Here is a 19,784-nt window from a genome sequence, read left to right as displayed (position 1 = left end):
TTACGCTGGGTGGGTGAATGAATTTCTTTTTACAAGTCCCCGATAGTGTTTGCATCCTCTGGGTGGGGTTCTTGTCTTTTGTACAATACAAATCCAATACTATGGGCAAAATGAAAAATATATTACCTGTATTTTACCCCATTGGACAACCAGGTGTTTATCTACAGTACATCCACACAATCAGGTTTGTAGCCATCGCTGAGGTGCTCGACCAAAACTTTGCTTTATACTATACAGAGATACTACTTTATTGTTATCTTATATCATGAATTTATGGTTTGCCTATAACAATGGAAATAAGGGTTTAAAGAATCGATGGAAAGTGTTAAAAACATTGCTTACAAATATATTAAAACAATGTAAAGAAATAAATAAAAACACAAATATAAATAAATCATCTCCATTTCCCCTATTATACCCTGTCTGAGCTTGAATCAGAGGTTTTGGGATCTCTTAAATCAGTGGTTCTCAACCTGTGGGTCGCGACCCCGGCGGGGGTCGAACGACCAAAACACAGGGGTCGCCTAAAGCCATCGGAGCCACGATTCTATAGCATTTTTGGCACCAATACAATATTTTTGTACATGGTTTGGGGTCACCGCAACATGAGGAACTGTATTGCGGGGTCACAGCATTAGAAAGGTTGAGAACCACTGTCTTAAATGCTCCAATCTTCAACCAGGGCATCAAAGTTCGCACCAATATGGTGTCACTCTAGTGACCGACTAGTCATCTACATCAATTACTCAAAATCAGTTGTTTCTGGACAAAGTTTTTAATCTTATTCAGACCACCACCACTGCTGCACAGGTTGTTGAAGCGAAAATAATCCAAAAAATAAATCAATAGGAAGAATTTTAGACTTTAAAATAACATACAGTTAACTTATAACAATCTAATAGGAGAAAATCTCATACTTCAAGGACGCAAGTCATGACCATGGTTAAACGCTAAATCCTTGTCGAAATTCCTATTGTCAGCAGAGAATGCCCCTACGCAGACTGGTACTAGAAGAACTGATAAGACACAGCGACTGTGTAAGGACACGACTCACTGACAACAGGAATGATAACTCGTATGGGAGAATTTATAAATACATTTCCAGAGAACCTGCAAAACACAGAGTTCTAAGAAAAAAAAAAGCTAAAAAGAGTTTGAATTGTATGGGAAATACAAGTTTCTACTTAAAAGATGTGTCAGGAGAGGTGACATGTTATTGCAAGAAACAAAATTATCAGTCTCTCTTAACATTGTTTTAGTGGCATTTGGATTTTTCGCAGCTTCGGCCATAGCTGGAAGAAAATCCTTATTTACCGTTAAAAAAAAATAAAAAATTCTAAGAATACAGAAAAAAATCTAAAGTAATCAACATTGAGCAATTAACTAATCAATTAAGACCTATGAGGGCCGTATTAGTAGGACTGTACTGTACTCCAGGACACAAACCTAGAGCATTATCTATGATTGAAGGAGTCCCTGCTGCCCAGTGGCACTACTCAGCTACCCAGAAATTAGAAGACAGTGGTTCTGCAAGGAGCTAAGGACAAACTGTGTTGATAGCAAGGACAAATGTCTGGATTATGGTCAGTATTTCACATGCTGAATCCAGCCATCACAATTAGGCCTCCATTGAATACAGGTATTTTACAATAGGCGAGCATCTGAGCAGTTGAGTTTGGTGCAATTCTATTATTTTATTCTGAGGTACGGTAGGTGGTGCAAAAGATACGTGGCTGCTGGTTAACCACATCAAATTTTTTTTTTTTAAAAAAAGGTTTTGTAGAAATAACAGACATGTAATGCTGAGCTCAGCATGGGTGCGCATCATTGTGGAAATAGAGGCTGACGTCTTGGCTTAACAATGACTCAGACCCCATTTAGGTCTCATCTAAATGTGAATATGTCAAAGACAAGAAGAGACCTAATTTACCTTACCCCATCGTCTAGCGGCCCCTTCATCCACATATTCAAAATAACCAAACACACCCTGTTCTGTTTACATCCCAGCTTTTATCTAGATTTTACATTTCTGAATTTATTAACATTGCACTTTGATGTCAATGTGAAGTTAGGCCCAGTTGACATCTGCACTCTGACCTCTGTTATCTTCCAGTACTAAAAATGATAATAACTGAAATCTGTCAGATAAATTAAAATGTATTGTCTTATCAGCCTGCCACTCATTCTACACATGTGCACATGTTTTAGAAGGGTTGTCCAAAAAAACCTCAGACTGGTGAAGGCCCAACACCTCACCCAAACCCATCAACACAAGATAATGTACTGAGCCAGGGCAATCAGCTCCATGATCTGTGTAGTGGCCATGATATGCAAATTGCTGGTTCAGCCCCCACTGAAAGTGAATTGGAAACGTACAAACAGTCAGTAGTGGATAATAATGTAGGTGGTTTGGTTGGCAGCCCAGGGCCCAAGCCTTCTAGGGGGCCCACGGCCACCCAAACCATCCACCACATTTAATACTTAGAAGGACCTTCACTCGGGAAATCCTTTTTTATTGAGAGCAGGAACAGATGTACATGTACACAAGAGTCACTTTAGGACCACTGTAGGTCCTCCAACAGTCGGCAGAAGAGACACATCCTCCATTCTCCAAGAAGCTTGATCCTAATACCATATGTAGAGTGAATTCCGGATTTGTATGGGCTATAATATTTATAATCCGCCCATCTTTACAGATACAACGTTTTGTTGGGCCAGAATATCTGACCAGGGACAGGTGTTGCAGTCACTGATCAGATATTCAGAATAGGCGGTCAAAAATTTGTAGCCAATCCCTTTTATAGCTCTCAGGGACCTAAATTTTGAAAGTCCTTGTATCACTTCACTGTGGCTCGTAAAGTCAGTCCAGCGTGAGGTAGGGGGGCACTCCTATGACAGTAGGACAGCCCATTTAAGAAAATGTCTTTTATATCAATTGAAACACATAAATCATTTAATATGTACTATAAGGGCAGAGGGATGCAGACCACGGTGTCATCAAACCAGTTTGTATTTGGACCAATTCCAAGGATATATTGTTCGAGTGTCCCGGGTTGGTCTTGACCCTTAAACCCCTGTATGATGACCTGTATTTCACGGCAACAAAAGACAACAGGCTGTGTAAGTACAGATTTACACAAGAACTGTCCCAGGTGTGTCAAAGAATCCCGCTGCAAAGCAGCCGGCGTCAACCAAAGAATAAAGAATAAGACAGAGCAGGGTTTAGGAAAGCAGCAATAAGGGTACGGTCACATGTGATGTACTGTTTTGTATACTCAACACAAGCAAGACACTGAGGGCTCATTACCGGTCATAGACTTTTTAATAAAAAACGCATATGCGATCAGGCCGAGGCCCACAACACCTGTCTAAGGCACAGGCTGAAGATCAGGACCAACAGATACAAATCAGGCTCACATCATGCCAAGTGGGTACAAACCAATGACAGTCATGTAAAGTCATGGAATATAGCTAGGATATGCCGTCTTTTTCATCTATAGGGGTCTAACCACGGTTTTATTTTTTGTGAATATTGTCCAAAATGTACATAAATAAAACATTACATAACACTTTTTCACACTTTATCCTATACAGTGCACAAAACAGTAATGAAATCTATAAAATCTTTTCATAGCCCTATCATGGTGAAGAATATGGTGGAGTATAATGGCCTGCAGCATAGATCTTCTAGGTGACTCAAAGCTCACATTCTTTCTCCAGTCATAACAAGTGGAAGCAGGTAGTAAATGACGTTTCATAGCAGGTGTTAAATCATGAAAACATGTGGACTTTTCCCGCCCACAGAGCACTTAAAAAGACATATGTAGAATACAGAAAATGTAGTATTAATGATCACAGTGGGGCTTATTCACTAAGGGTTGCTGATCGCACTTTCGTCAGACTGTTCGCCGGTTTCCAATTTGCACGGCTTTGACAGGTATTTAGCAGGGGTTTGTGCTGGGATTGTGTCACATGCAATGGGATTTTGGCACAGCTGTGCTGCTTTCATGTGACAGAAAACGGGGGGGCGGGCCGTAGGACAATCCGACTGATTCGGACTGAGCGTGAGATTTAACTTTCAAATTGTGTCGCAAGACAATGCACTTCCATACACCAGGAAGAAGAAGGTGAACTCCGTCGGCCCTGAGCGGGGAAGCAACACATGCAGGATATCGGGCGTATGATCTAAGTGAATCACGTCAGAGTGCATTATACATGGACAATGCTCTTTCAGTGAACACCTCTGCACGGGTGAGTAAATGTGCCCCAGTATGTCGAAACTGAAGCCAAATGCATTGTTTGTCTGGAAATTTCATAGAGGGGTTTAAGAAAAAAAAAAAAAAAAGTCATACAAATTCATCAGCAGCCATAATTCTAGATGATCCAAATAGATGCTCACCCTTCTCTGTAGTCCAAATGGTGGCAGAAAGTGCACCGTGCCTTTCATATGGAAGAGCTATTGGCGCTTATAACTTATGGTTACCAGAGAAACGGGGAAGAAATAAGTAAATTCTTCCCAGAATGTACTTAATGACTATCTGCTAATAGCCATTTATTTTGGATAGTTCAAGGATCACCAAACCTAAAATAAAACATAAAAGTAAAAAGAGATATAGTGGCACCAACTAGTCATCCCTCTGCAGACTTTTCTACATGTCCTGGGAATAAAAGAAAACTTAGAAATCCTGCAGAGACTCCACATGTCTTCCAGGTGGCCGGTAGGTGACAATGGGGCAGCGCATGGCAATGTTTTTCCTACAGCAGACATGGTAGAGGGGAAAGTTTGCTGCTCCAACCAGTTGTCCTTATGCCAGACGAGGCAGTAGGTAGCAACTAAGGTGACAGCAGCTGTAAACCCCCAAATGTTGCAGGATAGGGGATAAACGAACCCTGTGACTACCCCCATGTGTGAGCCCGTAGAAAAATCGAGGGACATCAGTTGAGACAAATACAAAGGCCGTGTACATGTAGCCTAAGATTATAGATACAATGCTTACTATCAATAGCACATTGAATCATCTACACATTAATATCAAATCCCGCACCCCCCACCCACACACAGAAAAGGATTTCTTCCATCTCAGCGCAGGCCTCGGCTCTCACCACTGGGTACTATTGTTTCCAATCTTTATTTCCCCAGGGCCACTCTTCATAAAACTTCTAAGAGCATAACCATGTAATACCGCATTAGACTTTCTAATATTTTCAGTAACAAATGACTCTTTGTTGACTTACTACAAATTCTTTACATCCAGCTTTTCAACACTTCTATTCTTACAGAAATTTCGGCCTCAGACCAGTATATCAGAGGAAACATGTTCATTGAGTGGATCGGTTGGTCTTTCCCCAGACAATAACCTTCTTGTACTCAACATTTTTCCTGATCGTAAAAGTCCTAGAATGGTTACTTTGTAAGAGATAGACAAGAAATGGTCCCCAGTTTCACTAATTGTGTTTCAGGACTGTGTGCAGGAGTGGGTATCATTTACTTTAATGGAAACGTCAAATATATTGCAAAAAGAAGAGAAGGCTCATCAAAGACATGATGAGTCAGTAAAGACAGTCAATAAGGCACTGAGGGGAACACAGTCATGTGGATATTAGATCATCTGAAGGACAATGGGCTCTACCCACAACATGTGACGCCACCAAAAATATCCAAATAAAAAGAATATTAAATAAAGATTATATAATGAACTAAAGCTGTAAAAAAATGTATTTCTTCAGTTTTATGTTGTATCCAGAAAATAATTGTGCTGACAGGAACCAAAGGTAGAAAGAACGTGAAGAGTAACGGTGACAATCGGCCTTGAACAATCTGTATTTTGAATGGAAGGCGCACGGCTGCACTAAAGGCCATACTTCATAATGGATCAGTGCCCACAGATATTTTAACACGTCCCTTAAAAAGTAGAGAATGTCCTAGTCACAACCATTTTCACAGAGCACTCAGACTATTGTTTATGTGGATCTGGGAAAAATGCTGATTGGTCTTGGAAATTTAAAAGGAAACCTACCTTCAGGAATCTACCTATTAAAAGTAGATCTGATGGTAAGTTCCCATTAATAACACAAACCCCTAAAACCATCATTCCCTAACCCTATAACAATTTCTAACCTAATCTACAGTATATATCTATCTAATATGCTAAGGAATAGCCTCTCCGGGGGGCAGGAGCAAAGGCTACTCCACAACCAAGCAGCCATCTTGGCCAGGTAGGGAGGGATTGTAGGGAGTGGTGTGGAGTAGCCTTTGTTCCCACTCCCTGGAGAGGCTACTTAATGCCACAGTAGCCGCTATCTATCTAACATGCTAATTTCCCATAAACTATAGATTAGGTTACAAATTGTTATAGGGCTAGGGAAGGATAATGGGAACCTACCAACACATGTACCTTAATAGGTAGATTTCTGGTGGAAAGTTAACGTCCATTTTTTATGGCCACATTCGTGTGCAGGTAGCCTTATACCATCTATGTAAACTCATCTGCATGAGTACGGTACAAATTCCATCCAAAAGCTGCTATAAAATGCATAATAAAAAAACATGATTACAGAGACTACTTGGGCGGCCAATTAAATTCAGCCATCCCACGGTCTGCAATTTAGGGACCAACCACGATCATCTCAATGAGCCCCAAACAAACTTCTGGAGGCAAGATATGCAAAATAACTAACATCACTGGACAGGAGGAATTTGGGAGCCCTACCCGATCACACAAAATGTTAATCTGATCCTAACTATAACTATGGTGGTCTTTAGGCTTTAAAACATAGCTATAACAAAGTTTTAAACCAATTTGATAATTTAGAGGCAGCAGTTTAGTCGTCTGCGTCTAATGGACTCAATATAAACAGTGTGCTCTTATGAGAAAGCATTTTTATCTGACCTTTATATGTAGCATAATAACAGGGATCTGGGCTGAGAATATATTCTGCCTAAGCAGATTTTCCCTCGTGCAACTTCCGCCATTCGCTCCGGCAATATTTCAATGTCTTACTGTATCTCACTAATGAAAATACAGAGGTCAGTTGAGGCTAAGACTTCTCATCAAGGTTCTCTTCACATCTGTGTCAGTTAGCTCCAGTTCAGATTCTGTCATTTCTTAAAGGGACACTGTTGACTTTATACAAAAACACCTCGGCAAAACTTGAATGCCTCCAAAATGTGGGTTGAAGTACACGACCATAGTTTGTTTGTGTGACTCCTTGCATCAAATATCACTATGATGCTCAGAGTCCCATATCCAGCATTGTGGTCAACCCGTAATAAAGTGACCACCCCCTTTAAAGGAAATCTACCACCAGGATGAAGGATTGTAAACTAAGCACACCGACATGCCCCCGCTGGCAAGATTCACTCTTCTGAGGGGCTCCAGGCTCCAATAACACCATTTGCCTTTTTTCTTTTGTAAAAACCAGGGTATAAGAAGCTAAAAGAAGAGCGGACCCTGCCAGAGGGGGCACACAGCAGTATGTCAGTGTGCTTGGTTTACAATGCTACACGTAGCCCATTTACAAGCTGACACGGAGCAGTGGTACGCAGGTGAGGACAAACAAAGTTGACAGGTTTGGCATCTGCGTCTATGGACCCATTCACTAAATTGTCTTCAAGAATGTTTATGGAAATATTGAGGAAAAGTTAAAAAACGATTCTCACTTGTCTTTGGGGTCAATAGATCATTAAGATCACCATTTTATTTTTACAATATTTCATGCAATTTTTACAGAATACTGAAATCCATTTGTGGTTGCAAAATGCTGTCGAGACAAATAGCAGATGGAAAGACTACAGGCGGTCCCCTACTTAAGAACACCCGACTTACAGACGACCCCTAGTTACAAACAGACCTCTGGATGTTGGTAATTTACTGTACTTTAGCCCTAGGCTACAATAAACAGCTATAACAGTTATTACCGGTGTCTGTAATGAAGATTTATCGTAATAATTGTTAATCCTGGTTCTGATGACAACCCAACATTTTTAAAATCCAAGTGTCACAGAGACCCCAAAAATTTGACTCGATTATAAAGTATACACTTCAACTTACATACAAATTCAACTTAAGAACAAACCAACAGAACCTATCTTGTACATGTACTCAGGTTTTAGAGAATAGACTGCTGGAATAGAAATCAGGTGCTTCCTCACCTTTGTAGCATCTCCAAGATAGCGGGACCGAGAATCTCATTGTGAACCCCCTCATTGTTAATTATTTAGGTTGTTTTTATGTGCCTCAATTACCTTCACCAACTATTGTGAAGAAGCGTTACTAGTAATGGCCAATCACTATCATTGGCTTGAGTACATGTGCAAAAGATCATCTGATAAAACCAGTAAACGGTTTGGTGATCATGATCTTTTAGGGCTCCTTTTCATAAATTAAACCCTCAATTAGTGTTATTTTATCAATGTCTTACACGTTAACTCAACCCACTTGTCTAAAAGCAGCAGACAAGTAAACTGGGAGTCCTTCCCATTTGCTTACCCTGGGATGGCCGATTTCCATTCAAGCTAACCCCACCCTTTTACACCCAGTCTAAAAAGTCTCTACAATGGTCTAAATCCCATAGAAAGATGAAATAACGGGGGGTCAGACAGGTCACATTGGTCCCCCTTTCTCATGATCTGTGGGGATCTCATCACTAAAACCCCCACCTATCAGCAAGTTAGGCCCTACCCACAGGATTGTCTAACTTGTTTCATAGGGACCACATTCATAAGTCTTCTATAGGGTACAGTCTCTCCTAGTTACGCTCCTCCAGGTAAGGTAAGATTACCACAGTCACTGTGCATGGATCAATGAGTAAGTGCCCCAGGTTTATCATGCCAGATTTTTTAAGGTAGATTTCTTTCTGCCATTATGAGAATGTTCATATTCCCCAAAGATTGCCACTAAGATTGCCATGTATGCTTCAAAGCTGCCAGTCAAGCATATTCATGACCAACTGGTTCAGCCAAAAAATGCAGGAGTTTTCAATAATGGGTGAATACACTGCTGTAAAAAGTCTGTGCTGATGCCTTACTTAGTGTGAGAATAGGATCAGGCATGTTGAAATATAATATGCCCAATTCTTATTTCTCTTTGAGTAAAATTGGCCTTAAATACAAGACAGCCGTCACACTAAAAACGTCCTTTCTGTAGGTGTACATGCACCTAAATTCATGCAGCGCATGGCCAGCAGCCTTCCGTGCTGGAGCCTGAATGGTCTAGCATTTCATGGCTGATCGGTTTGTACTCAGACATTTCCACTTCAGATAAAACAGCACTTACAGCTGACCTGGACAGCTCTGGGAAAGCCTTAAGAGGGCGCTTTATAGCCAGATGTGACCAGGTCACTCTGCTAAAGACATAATACCCATATGTCATTCATTTTTTGGGTTGCAAATCTACATCAACAGATACAACGCTGTATTTCGGAGTTTATTCAGGGACGCATCAGTTGCTCTGACCATTGCCCTAACAAGACCATCAACGCTGTATCAATCTGTATCAGGTAAGAGCTTATTAGGATGCCTGCAAACAAAATTTAAATGTAAAAAGTGAATAAAATAATGACAGAAAAAAAAACACATACAATAGAAGTTATTATATTTCAAATAATAGAAAACACTAATCTATTCTCATTGCTTGAATTTATTTTAGGGTCACCAACTCTTGGAAGTTACATTATAAATGAAAAAAAATAAAAAATAAAATTGGCAACAATAAAATAAGAAGCTCTATTTTATGTATAAGCCGTGCACATACCTATACCTAGAGCTACCCATTTCCTCCATGAAAATTTCACAGAATTGCGTTCACTGGTTGTAACATCGAAACATCATTGGGTAAGAAAAACTTGATCTGCATTGAAAGTAAAGGTAATGGGAGGTACGGATGTCCTAGTCTCACTGGTGGTTTATTTGCTCTTAGTTTTTTTATCTTCTCTCTGCTACAGAATCATATACAATGTTCTCCCGTGATGTGTGGGCTGCCTTCATGTACTCTGGTTTCCTCCCACACTTCAATAACATCTTATATAGAACACAAACTCTCAGTGAGCTACGTGTGCATGTGTATAGGGGTAGTATAGTGGAGAGATAGTCGGCCAGATGAACGTTTAAGCAACAGGTAATGGCCAGTTCACATCTTCATTAGGTCTTCAGTTATTTGGAGCCAAAAACAGGTGCGTGTGCTTCAACAGAGACTGGTTCCAATGGAAAGACTTGTACCTGCTCGGAGTGACTGAAGACCTATAAGAGATGTGACCTACCTGGCCCTAATCTTCCTACAATGTGCTGAAGTGTAGAATGTGGGAGAGACTTCAGGAATTGTGAGACCACCACAGGATTTTTACAGCTTTAGGTGGCCATTCACATCAGAAAGAAGTAGGCCAAATAAAAATTGAAGAACTAATCATCTGGTGAACAATCGCACACAATGTTGGTTATGATTAAAGGGTGTGAATTCCGAAACACCTAAAGGAAATCCACCATCAGAATCGAGGATGGATAAACCAGGGGCACTTACTCATAGATCCAGGCACTGTGACTGTGGTAATCGTCATATTTGTTACCCTGTCTAAAAACAAATTTTATAATTATTCTAATGAGCCTGGTGGGCTCTGTTGGGCGTTTCCAGAGCCCTACAATTCTAAAGCTTCAAGGCTGTTATACTGTGCAGAGAAGGACTCCCCTACCCCTGCACATCCTTCTGCTGCTAGACTACATAGGCAAGGTGAGAAATCCATTGTAACAGCCTGTGAATCTGAAGCATTGAGGGGCTCTGGTAATATCCCCATAACCATTCAGACTAATTATCCAAAAAGTGTATGTTAGAAGAAACGAGGCCATGGATAAATATAAGAAAATTACCACAGTCACTGTGCCTAGATCTATGAGTAAGTGTCTCTGGTTTATCATTTTCTTTAGCCTTGAAGAATAAAGTACTGTATTATATTGCTTTATACACCTATTCACTGTGGCTTGCATGTTCAATGACACCAGACAATGGATGAGTATGCTGTCACACAAAGATCAAAATATCCTTTCCAGAAAAAGACAGCCATTGTTAATTACACATGATTAATGGTCGTTGTGATCAACTTCATACAAATGCAAATTGCCAAACTCCGTCATAGCTATTCGGTGTTAACCTCAAAAAATTTTCACCATATGGGCCAGCCGCCACTGATGGGGACAAATGCCAAATAAGCTTCACCCATTGGCGAAACTTTGCACTATAAGGGTTCCATGTTGTACAAAGTTAAATTACAAGTGACTGCACCACATGCTCCATTGGAATATATACATGTACAATGCTTTGCTCTCTCTGACCAATCATTGTATGGTGGTATGGCACATATGGAGTCACGCTGCCGCAAAGCCCCCTTTAAATAGAGCACACAGATTATGCAGCACTGCACAAAGCATGTCAAATCGGTCCCTGCCCCCAATGGGGCTCACAATGTAAACAACCTACCAGTGTGTTTTGGACCCGGAGGAAACCCACGCAAGCACGGAGAGAACATACAAACTCTTTGCAGATGTTGACCTGGGTGGGATTAGAACCCAGGACTCCAGTGCTGCAAGGCAGAAGTGCTACTCACTCAGCCACCGTGCTGCCCTATATATAAAATACAGTACAGATAACAGATTTCAGCTAAACCTCCATAACCCCCCTCCTTAAAGACAGGTAAAAAAATCCACATCCAGCACCACAGAAAGGAAATCTTCATATTAAAGGGAACCTGTCATCAGGAGCCTTCTTTCTGGCTCCCCCATAGAGAATAGTGTACACATTGCCACATTGTTTTTAAATTAAAATTTTTTTGGAAAAGGGCAGTTTAAGTTGGATCAACGTTTACCCTTCTGTATGTAGAGCTGTGTCCCTAGTCCCATGGGTGTGGCCCGTGAGGAGCAGTCCCCTCACCCCACCTGGGAAACTGCTCTGTCATGCATCGATTTCAAATTAAAAACAAAACACCTTCCAAGTCCCTCCCCCGTCACTTCCCCCCTCAGAACATCATACATGTCTGTCGCACTCCTCAATGGCCAATCCCATGGACACAGCTCTGCATTCAGAAAGATAAACTTTGATCTATCATAGGTTTTTTTCGGAAAAAGACAGTTTTACTATAAAAACTCTTTGGCAGTGTGTACACTATTCTCTATGGGGACATAGAGGAGACAGAAAAAGGGCTCCTGATGACATGTTTCCTTAACTCAAGCAATCCATATACATACTCTTAATGTAGAACAACGCATCTCAAACATCAGGCCACAGTTAAGTCCCATCGGTTTAAACGTGTTGGTCTGCAATGTTTTGGACACCCATATTCTGCATATTCTTTCTGCATATGCATATTGGTTGTATGAATGAAGCACAATAGCTTTGTGGCACTGCTCGGAGGACTGACAGATCCAGGCCAAGACAGATCCCAACAATCCTACTGCCAAGGTGCTTACAAATTTAGTATTGAACTATGAACTGATCTTAGAAGGTTACCACTGCCAATCTTCTCAAAATTTCAGACACATGCCGCCCACAGACTACAGCAAACATTTCAACAGCTATCCATCCATGGCCCACGTTGACATAGACAGCCATCAAAAATCACCAAGGCAAGGAGAACTTTTACAATGTATAGGCCTAATGCATTGCATAATTCTTCATTCACTGATGCACTCTGACCTTGTGTCCTTGAATGACACTGATATAGCTTTAATATACATCATCAATTAGAAATTCTACTAGATTATCTGATGGAGTTATACTGGCATCTATTTTCTTCCATTTCAACTGAAATATCACAGCAGAAACAGTCTCCACCAGGAAGTCATAGCGACTACTAGGTTATGTATTATTATTAACAATCCACCTGATCCTGAACAAATCAAGGTTGCCCCCCCCCCCACCCTCACCATTTTAAGACAGGTTACAAAGGGTTAAACTAGGAAATGACCATCTTAGGAAATGGTAAGAGAGTCTTCACCATCAGTTAAGGCAGCAAATTCACTATTGATCCCAAATCATACAGTGTGAAATAAGTGGAAGCCATCAAAGCATCAGTATGGTTCCTGACCTTCTCCAGTCCTCATAAATTCTATGGAAGGCTTACTGAGCGTGGGCTGCTATCACCGATATTAGGTAATATCCTTGTAAATACGCCAAGTACATTCACAATCCAGATGATTCTTGCAATTCACAAGTGAAAAAAAAATATTCATCTGTGCTAAACCCTGAAATTGGCCTTCTGTGATGGGATTCAGGGAACGCATGAGCAGAAGAGGAGGAAAGGCGAGGACGGTCCATATTCTACTATAATGAAGGCTGGGTGCATTGGAGCAGAGATAAGTCGCTCATTCAGGCAATGTGACCGGCCATGTCCATGCTTCATCTGGGTGACATATAAAGACATACACTACAAAGGGCTCTTTTCTTAGCCGGCATGTGACATGATAGGCGCAATCTTATTAGCATAGGTCATTTTAGGAGGGCCTGGGGGGATCATTCATTGACAGCGGCGTCTATACAGACATGACACATAGAATGAACATGGCACCCACATAGTAACAATGGCTGGCGTGCCGGAGGAAAAAAGATGGGCTCAGCATCCATGTGCTTCTTCTCCAGTGCTGATGTTCTTACAGCAGAGCCCTGACCTGCGGGCACAATGTCTCCCCCACTCCCTGCTATGTGGCTCATTGTCTCCCAGGCAGGCGAGCACTGGCCATGGAATGCAAACTACATTCTCTCTATAGGAAAGTAAGTGTCACCCCAATGGCTGCTCCGGGAGGAGAGAACAAGGAGACAGCACACAGTGACTGCTGCCTCACCTATGGCACACACAACAATGCCATCCCCGCTCAGCTATGGCAGATGCCCCCGTGTCTTACCCTCAGCGCTGTCAGGTCTATCTCATCCAGGCTGCGGGCTGGGGAGTCGCTCGCCATATTTCCTCGTCTCTGTATTATGTCTCAGCAGTGGTGGTGGCGGCGGCTGTGTGCTGGTGCTGCCGCCCTGTGCGGGGAGGAGAGCGCAGGAGGCGGCGGATCAGCGGGGACGTGGGGGTAGACGGCTGCAGGACATGCTGTATGCACGGGCAGGGAGGCTCATACACAGCGCTGGGATGGAGAGCGGCTGCTACTGAGAGCCGCCTGTCACAGCTTCCTGGGAGGACCCAGACACGGGGGAAGGTGTGTCCCTCCCTCCCGCAGAGCCGGCCGGTGCTGCCTCCAGGGCGTGAGCGGGGGCGGCCTGCACTCCCACACCATGCCCTGCCCTCACATCCTCCCGGGTACCAGAGGAGAGGCCAGAGGCTGGCACCACACATGTCCAGGAGATATCACCAATAATATACCACAAGCACCACACATGTCCAGGAGATATCACCAATACTGTACCACAGGCACCACACATGTGCAGGAGATATCACCAATACTGTACCACAGGCACCACACATGTGCAGGAGATATCACCAATACTATATCACAGGCACCACACATGTGCAGGGGATATCACCAATACTATACCACAGGCACCACACATGTGCAGGGGATATCACCAATACGATACCACAGGCACCACACCTGTGCAGGGGATATCACCAATACTATACCACAGGCACCACACCTGTGCAGGGGATATCACCAATACTATACCACAGGCACCACACATGTGCAGGGGATATCACCAATACTATATCACAGGCACCACACATGTGCAGGGGATATCACCAATACTATACCACAGGCACCACACATGTGCAGGGGATATCACCAATACGATACCACAGGCACCACACCTGTGCAGGGGATATCACCAATACTATACCACAGGCACCACACATGTGCAGGGGATATCACCAATACTATACCACAGGCACCACACATGTGCAGGGGATATCACCAATACTATACCACAGGCACCACACATGTGCAGAGGATATCACCAATACTATACCACAGGCACCACACATGTGCAGGGGATATCACCAATACTATACCACAGACACCACACATGTGCAGGAGATATCACTAATACTGTACCACAGGCACCACACATGTGCAGGGGATATCACCAATACTATACCACAGGCACCACACATGTGCAGGGGATATCACCAATACTGTACCAAAGGCACCACACATGTGCAGGAGATATCACCAATACTATACCACAGGCACCACACATGTGCAGGAGATATCACCAATACTGTACCACAGGCACCACACATGTGCAGGGGATATCACCAATACTGTACCACAGGCACCACACATGTGCAGGGGATATCACCAATACTATACCACAGGCACCACACATGTGCAGGGGATATCACCAATACTGTACCAAAGGCACCACACATGTGCAGGAGATATCACCAATACTATACCACAGGCACCACACATGTGCAGGAGATATCACCAATACTGTACCACAGGCACCACACATGTGCAGGGGATATCACCAATACTGTACCACAGGCACCACACATGTGCAGGGGATATCACCAATACTGTACCACAGGCACCACACATGTCCAGGAGATATCACCAATATTATACCACAGGCACCACACATGTGCAGGGGATATCACCAATACTGTACCACAGGCACCACACATGTCCAGGAGATATCACCAATATTATACCACAGGCACCACACATGTGCAGGGGATATCACAAATACTATACCACAGGCACCACACATGTGCAGGAGATATCACCAATACTATACCACAGGCACAACACATGTGCAGGGGATATCACCAATACTATACCACAGGCACCACACATGTGCAGGAGATATCACCAATACTATACCACAGGCACCACACATGTGCAGGGGATATCACCAATACTATACCACAGGCACCACACATGTGCAGGAGATATCACCAATACTATACCACAGGCGCCACACCTGTGCAGGGGATATCACCAATACTATACCACAGGCACCACACATGTGCAGGAGATATCACCAATACTGTACCACAGGCACCACACATGTGCAGGGGATATCACCAATACTGTACCAAAGGCACCACACATGTGCAGGGGATATCACCAATACTATTCCACAGGCACCACACATGTGCAGAGGATATCACCAATACTGTACCACAGGCACCACACATGTGCAGGGGATATCACCAATACTATACCACAGGCACCACACCTGTGCAGGGGATATCACCAATACTGTACCACAGACACCACACATGTGCAGGAGATATCACCAATACTATACCACAGGCACCACACATGTGCAGGGGATATCACCAATGCTATGCCACAGGCACCACACATGTCCAGGAGATATCACCAATACTGTACCACAGGCACCACACATGTGCAGGAGATATCACCAATACTATACCACAGGCACCACACATGTCCAGGAGATATCACCAATACTGTACCACAGGCACCACACATGTGCAGGAGATATCACCAATACTATACCACAGGCACCACACATGTCCAGGAGATATCACCAATAATATACCACAGGCACCACACATGTGCAGGAGATATCACCAATACTGTAACACAGGCACCACACATGTGCAGGAGATATCACCAATACTGTAACACAGGCACCACACATGTCCAGGAGATATCACCAATAATATACCACAGGCACCACACATGTGCAGGAGATATCACCAATACTGTACCACAGGCACCACACATGTGCAGGAGATATCACCAATACTGTAACACAGGCACCACACATGTGCAGGAGATATCACCAATACTGTAACACAGGCACCACACATGTGCAGGGGATATCCATACCTCCCAACCGTCCCGCTTTCAGCGTGACAGTCCCGTTTTATGGGCTCTGTCACGCTGCCACGGAAAGGGGAGATAATGTCCCGGGCCCCGCCCACTTTTTCCGCTTTGTCCCGCCTCCTCCAGCCCCCGTAGTTTAGAGCTGCAGAGCAGCCAAGGCATGGGGGCCGGGAGGAGGCGGGACCAGCCCCTGCTCCCTCCTCACATGATGTCTGCACCAATCATGTGAGGAGCAAGCTCCGCCCCCGGCTGGCCACGCCCCCTCCGCGCGTCCAGGGGAGAAGAATGACAGAAGGTAAGAGACTGGAGGCTACTGGAGGAGGAAAGGGGGGCTGGGGCACAGTAAGAGGACAGGTGGGTGCTGGAGGCTACAGCAGGACAGGGGAAGCTGGAGGCTACAAGGGGGAGCTGGAGGCTAATGGAGGAGGAAAGAGGGTCTGGGGCACAGGAAGAGGACAGGGGGGTGCTGGAGGCTACAGGGGGGGGGGGCTGGAGGCTACAGGGGGGGGGGGCTGGAGGCTACAGGAGGAGGACAGGGGGTGCTGGAAGCTACAGGAGGACAGGGGGGGCTGGAGGCTACAGGGGGGGGGCTGGAAGCTACAGGAGGAGGACAGGGGGTGCTGGAAGCTACAGGAGGACAGGGGGGGCTGGAGGCTACAGGAGGACAGGGGGGGGCTGGAGGTTACAGGAGCAGGACAGGGGGGCTGGAGGCTACAGGAGGACAGGAGGAGGGTGCTGGTGGGCATGAGGAGGCTCGTGGGGGACAGGAGGAGGGTGCTGGTGGGCATGAGGAGGCTCGTGGGGGACAGGAGGAGGCTCGTGGGGGACAGGAGGAGGCTCGTGGGGGACAGGAGGAGGCTGCTGGGGGACAGGAGGAGGCTGCTGGGGGACAGGAGGAGGCTGCTGGGGGACAGGAGGAGGCTGCTGGGGGACAGGAGGAGGCTGCTGGGGGACAGGAGGAGGCTGCTGGGGGACAGGAGGAGGCTGGGGACAGGAGGATGCTGGGGGACAGGAGGAGGCTGCTGGGGGACAGGAGGAGGATGCTGGGGGACAGGAGGATGCTGGGGGACAGGAGGAGGCTGCTGGGGGACAGGAGGAGGATGCTGGGGGACAGGAGGAGGATGCTGGGGGACAGGAGGAGGCTGCTGGGGGACAGGAGGAGGATGCTGGGGGACAGGAGGAGGCGGGAGGAGGCTGCTGGGGGACAGGTGGAGGATGCTGGGGGACAGGAGGAGGATGCTGGGGGACAGGAGGAGGATGCTGGGGGACAGGAGGAGGATGCTGGGGGACAGGTGGAGGATGCTGGGGGACAGGAGGAGGATGCTGGGGGACAGGTGGAGGATGCTGGGGGACAGGAAGAGGATGCTGGGGGACAGGAGGAGGATGCTGGGGGACAGGTGGAGGATGCTGGGGGACAGGAGGAGGATGCTGGGGGACAGGAGGAGGATGCTGGGGGACAGGAGGAGGATGCTGGAGGACAGGAGGAGGCGGGAGGAGGCTGCAGGAGGACAGGAGGAGGAGGCTTGAGGAGGAGGCGGCTGGGGGACAGGTGGAGGCGGCTGGGGGACAGGTGGAGGCTGCTGGGGGACAGGTGGAGGCTGCTGGGGGACAGGTGGAGGCGGGAGGAGGCTGCAGGAGGACAGGAGGAGGAGGCTTGAGGAGGAGGCGGCTGGGGGACAGGTGGAGGCGGCTGGGGGACAGGTGGAGGCTGCTGGGGGACAGGAGGAGGCTGCTGGGGGACAGGAGGAGGAGGCTCGTGGGGGACAGGAGGAGGCTGCTGGGGGACAGGAGGAGGCTGCTGGGGGACAGGAGGAGGCTGCTGGGGGACAGGAGGAGGAGGCTGGGGACAGGAGGAGGATGCTGGAGGACAGGTGGAGGCTGAGGACAGGAGGATGCTTGAGTAGGCTGGGGGACAGAAGGAGGCTAAAGGGCAGGAGGAGGAGGCTGGGGGACAGGTGGAGGCTGCTGCGGGACAGAAGGAGGAGGCTGGGGGACAGGAGGAGGAGGCTGAAGGACAGGAGGATGCTTGAGGGGGAGGTCGGAGGACAGGAGGATTCTGGAGGGGACTGTGGGACTGGAGGACAGGTGGAGGATGCTGAAGGAGGAGGACAGGGGGGGCTGGAGGCTACAGGGGGGCTGGAGGCTACAGGAGGACAGGGAGGGCTGGGGCACAGGAGCAGGACAGGGGGGGCTGGAAGCTACAGGAGGACAGGAGGAGGCTGCTGGTGGGCAGGAGGAGGCTGCAAGTGGGCAGGAGGAGGCTGCAGAGGGACAGGAGGAGGCTGCAGAGGGACAGGAGGAGGCTGCAGGGGGACAGGAGGAGGCTGCTGGGGAACAGGAGGAGGCTGCGGCGGGACAGGAGGAGGAGGCTGGAGGACAGGAGGAGGAGGCTGGAGGACAGGAGGAGGAGGCTGGGGACAGGAGGAGGCTGAGGACAGGAGGATGCTTGAGTAGGCTGGGGGACAGAAGGAGGCTAAAGGGCAGGAGGAGGAGGCTGGGGGACAGGTGGAGGCTGCTGCGGGACAGGAGGAGGAGGCTGGGGGACAGGAGGAGGCTGCAGGACAGGAGGATGCTTGAGGGGGAGGTCGGAGGACAGGAGGATTCTAGAGGGGACTGTGGGACTGGAGGACAGGTGGAGGATGCTGGAGGAGGAGGCTGGAGGACAGGATGCTACAGGAGGAGGCTGGAGGACAGGAGGCTACAGGAGGAGGCTGGAGGACAGGAGGCTACAGGAGGAGGCTGGAGGACAGGAGGCTACAGGAGGAGGCTGGAGGACAGGAGGCTACAGGAGGAGGCTGGAGGACAGGAGGCTACAGGAGGAGGCTGGAGGACAGGAGGCTACAGGAGGAGGCTGGAGGACAGGAGGCTACAGGAGGAGGCTGGAGGACAGGAGGCTACAGGAGGAGGCTGGAGGACAGGATGCTACAGGAGGAGGCTGGAGGACAGGAGGCTACAGGAGGAGGCTGGAGGACAGGAGGCTACAGGAGGAGGCTGGAGG

At 46.5% G+C, this 19,784-nt stretch overlaps 1 protein-coding gene across 16 annotated transcripts in view; it reads right to left on the bottom strand.

Moving 5' to 3' along the window:
* The window catches only part of TNIK (TRAF2 and NCK interacting kinase), a 169,872-nt gene extending 155,625 nt beyond the window's left edge, over positions 1 to 14,247 (bottom strand). For 4 of the 16 annotated variants that reach the window (XM_072142800.1, XM_072142802.1, XM_072142803.1 and 1 more), the window contains exon 1: positions 13,883 to 14,237. In XM_072142800.1, the coding sequence (XP_071998901.1) occupies positions 13,883 to 13,939 (57 nt within the window). In that variant the 5' untranslated portion in view covers positions 13,940 to 14,237. Of the gene's footprint in view, positions 1 to 13,882 lie in introns of all 16 variants that reach the window. The other 12 variants (XM_072142807.1, XM_072142810.1, XM_072142808.1 and 9 more) reach the window with 5 other exon arrangements.
* Between the last annotated feature and the right edge of the window lie 5,537 nt (positions 14,248 to 19,784).

The sequence above is a fragment of the Engystomops pustulosus genome, chromosome 3 (genome assembly GCF_040894005.1).
Source record: "Engystomops pustulosus chromosome 3, aEngPut4.maternal, whole genome shotgun sequence".
Classification (NCBI taxonomy): Eukaryota; Metazoa; Chordata; class Amphibia; order Anura; family Leptodactylidae; genus Engystomops; species Engystomops pustulosus.
This window is presented reverse-complemented; position numbering and strand designations above follow the sequence as displayed.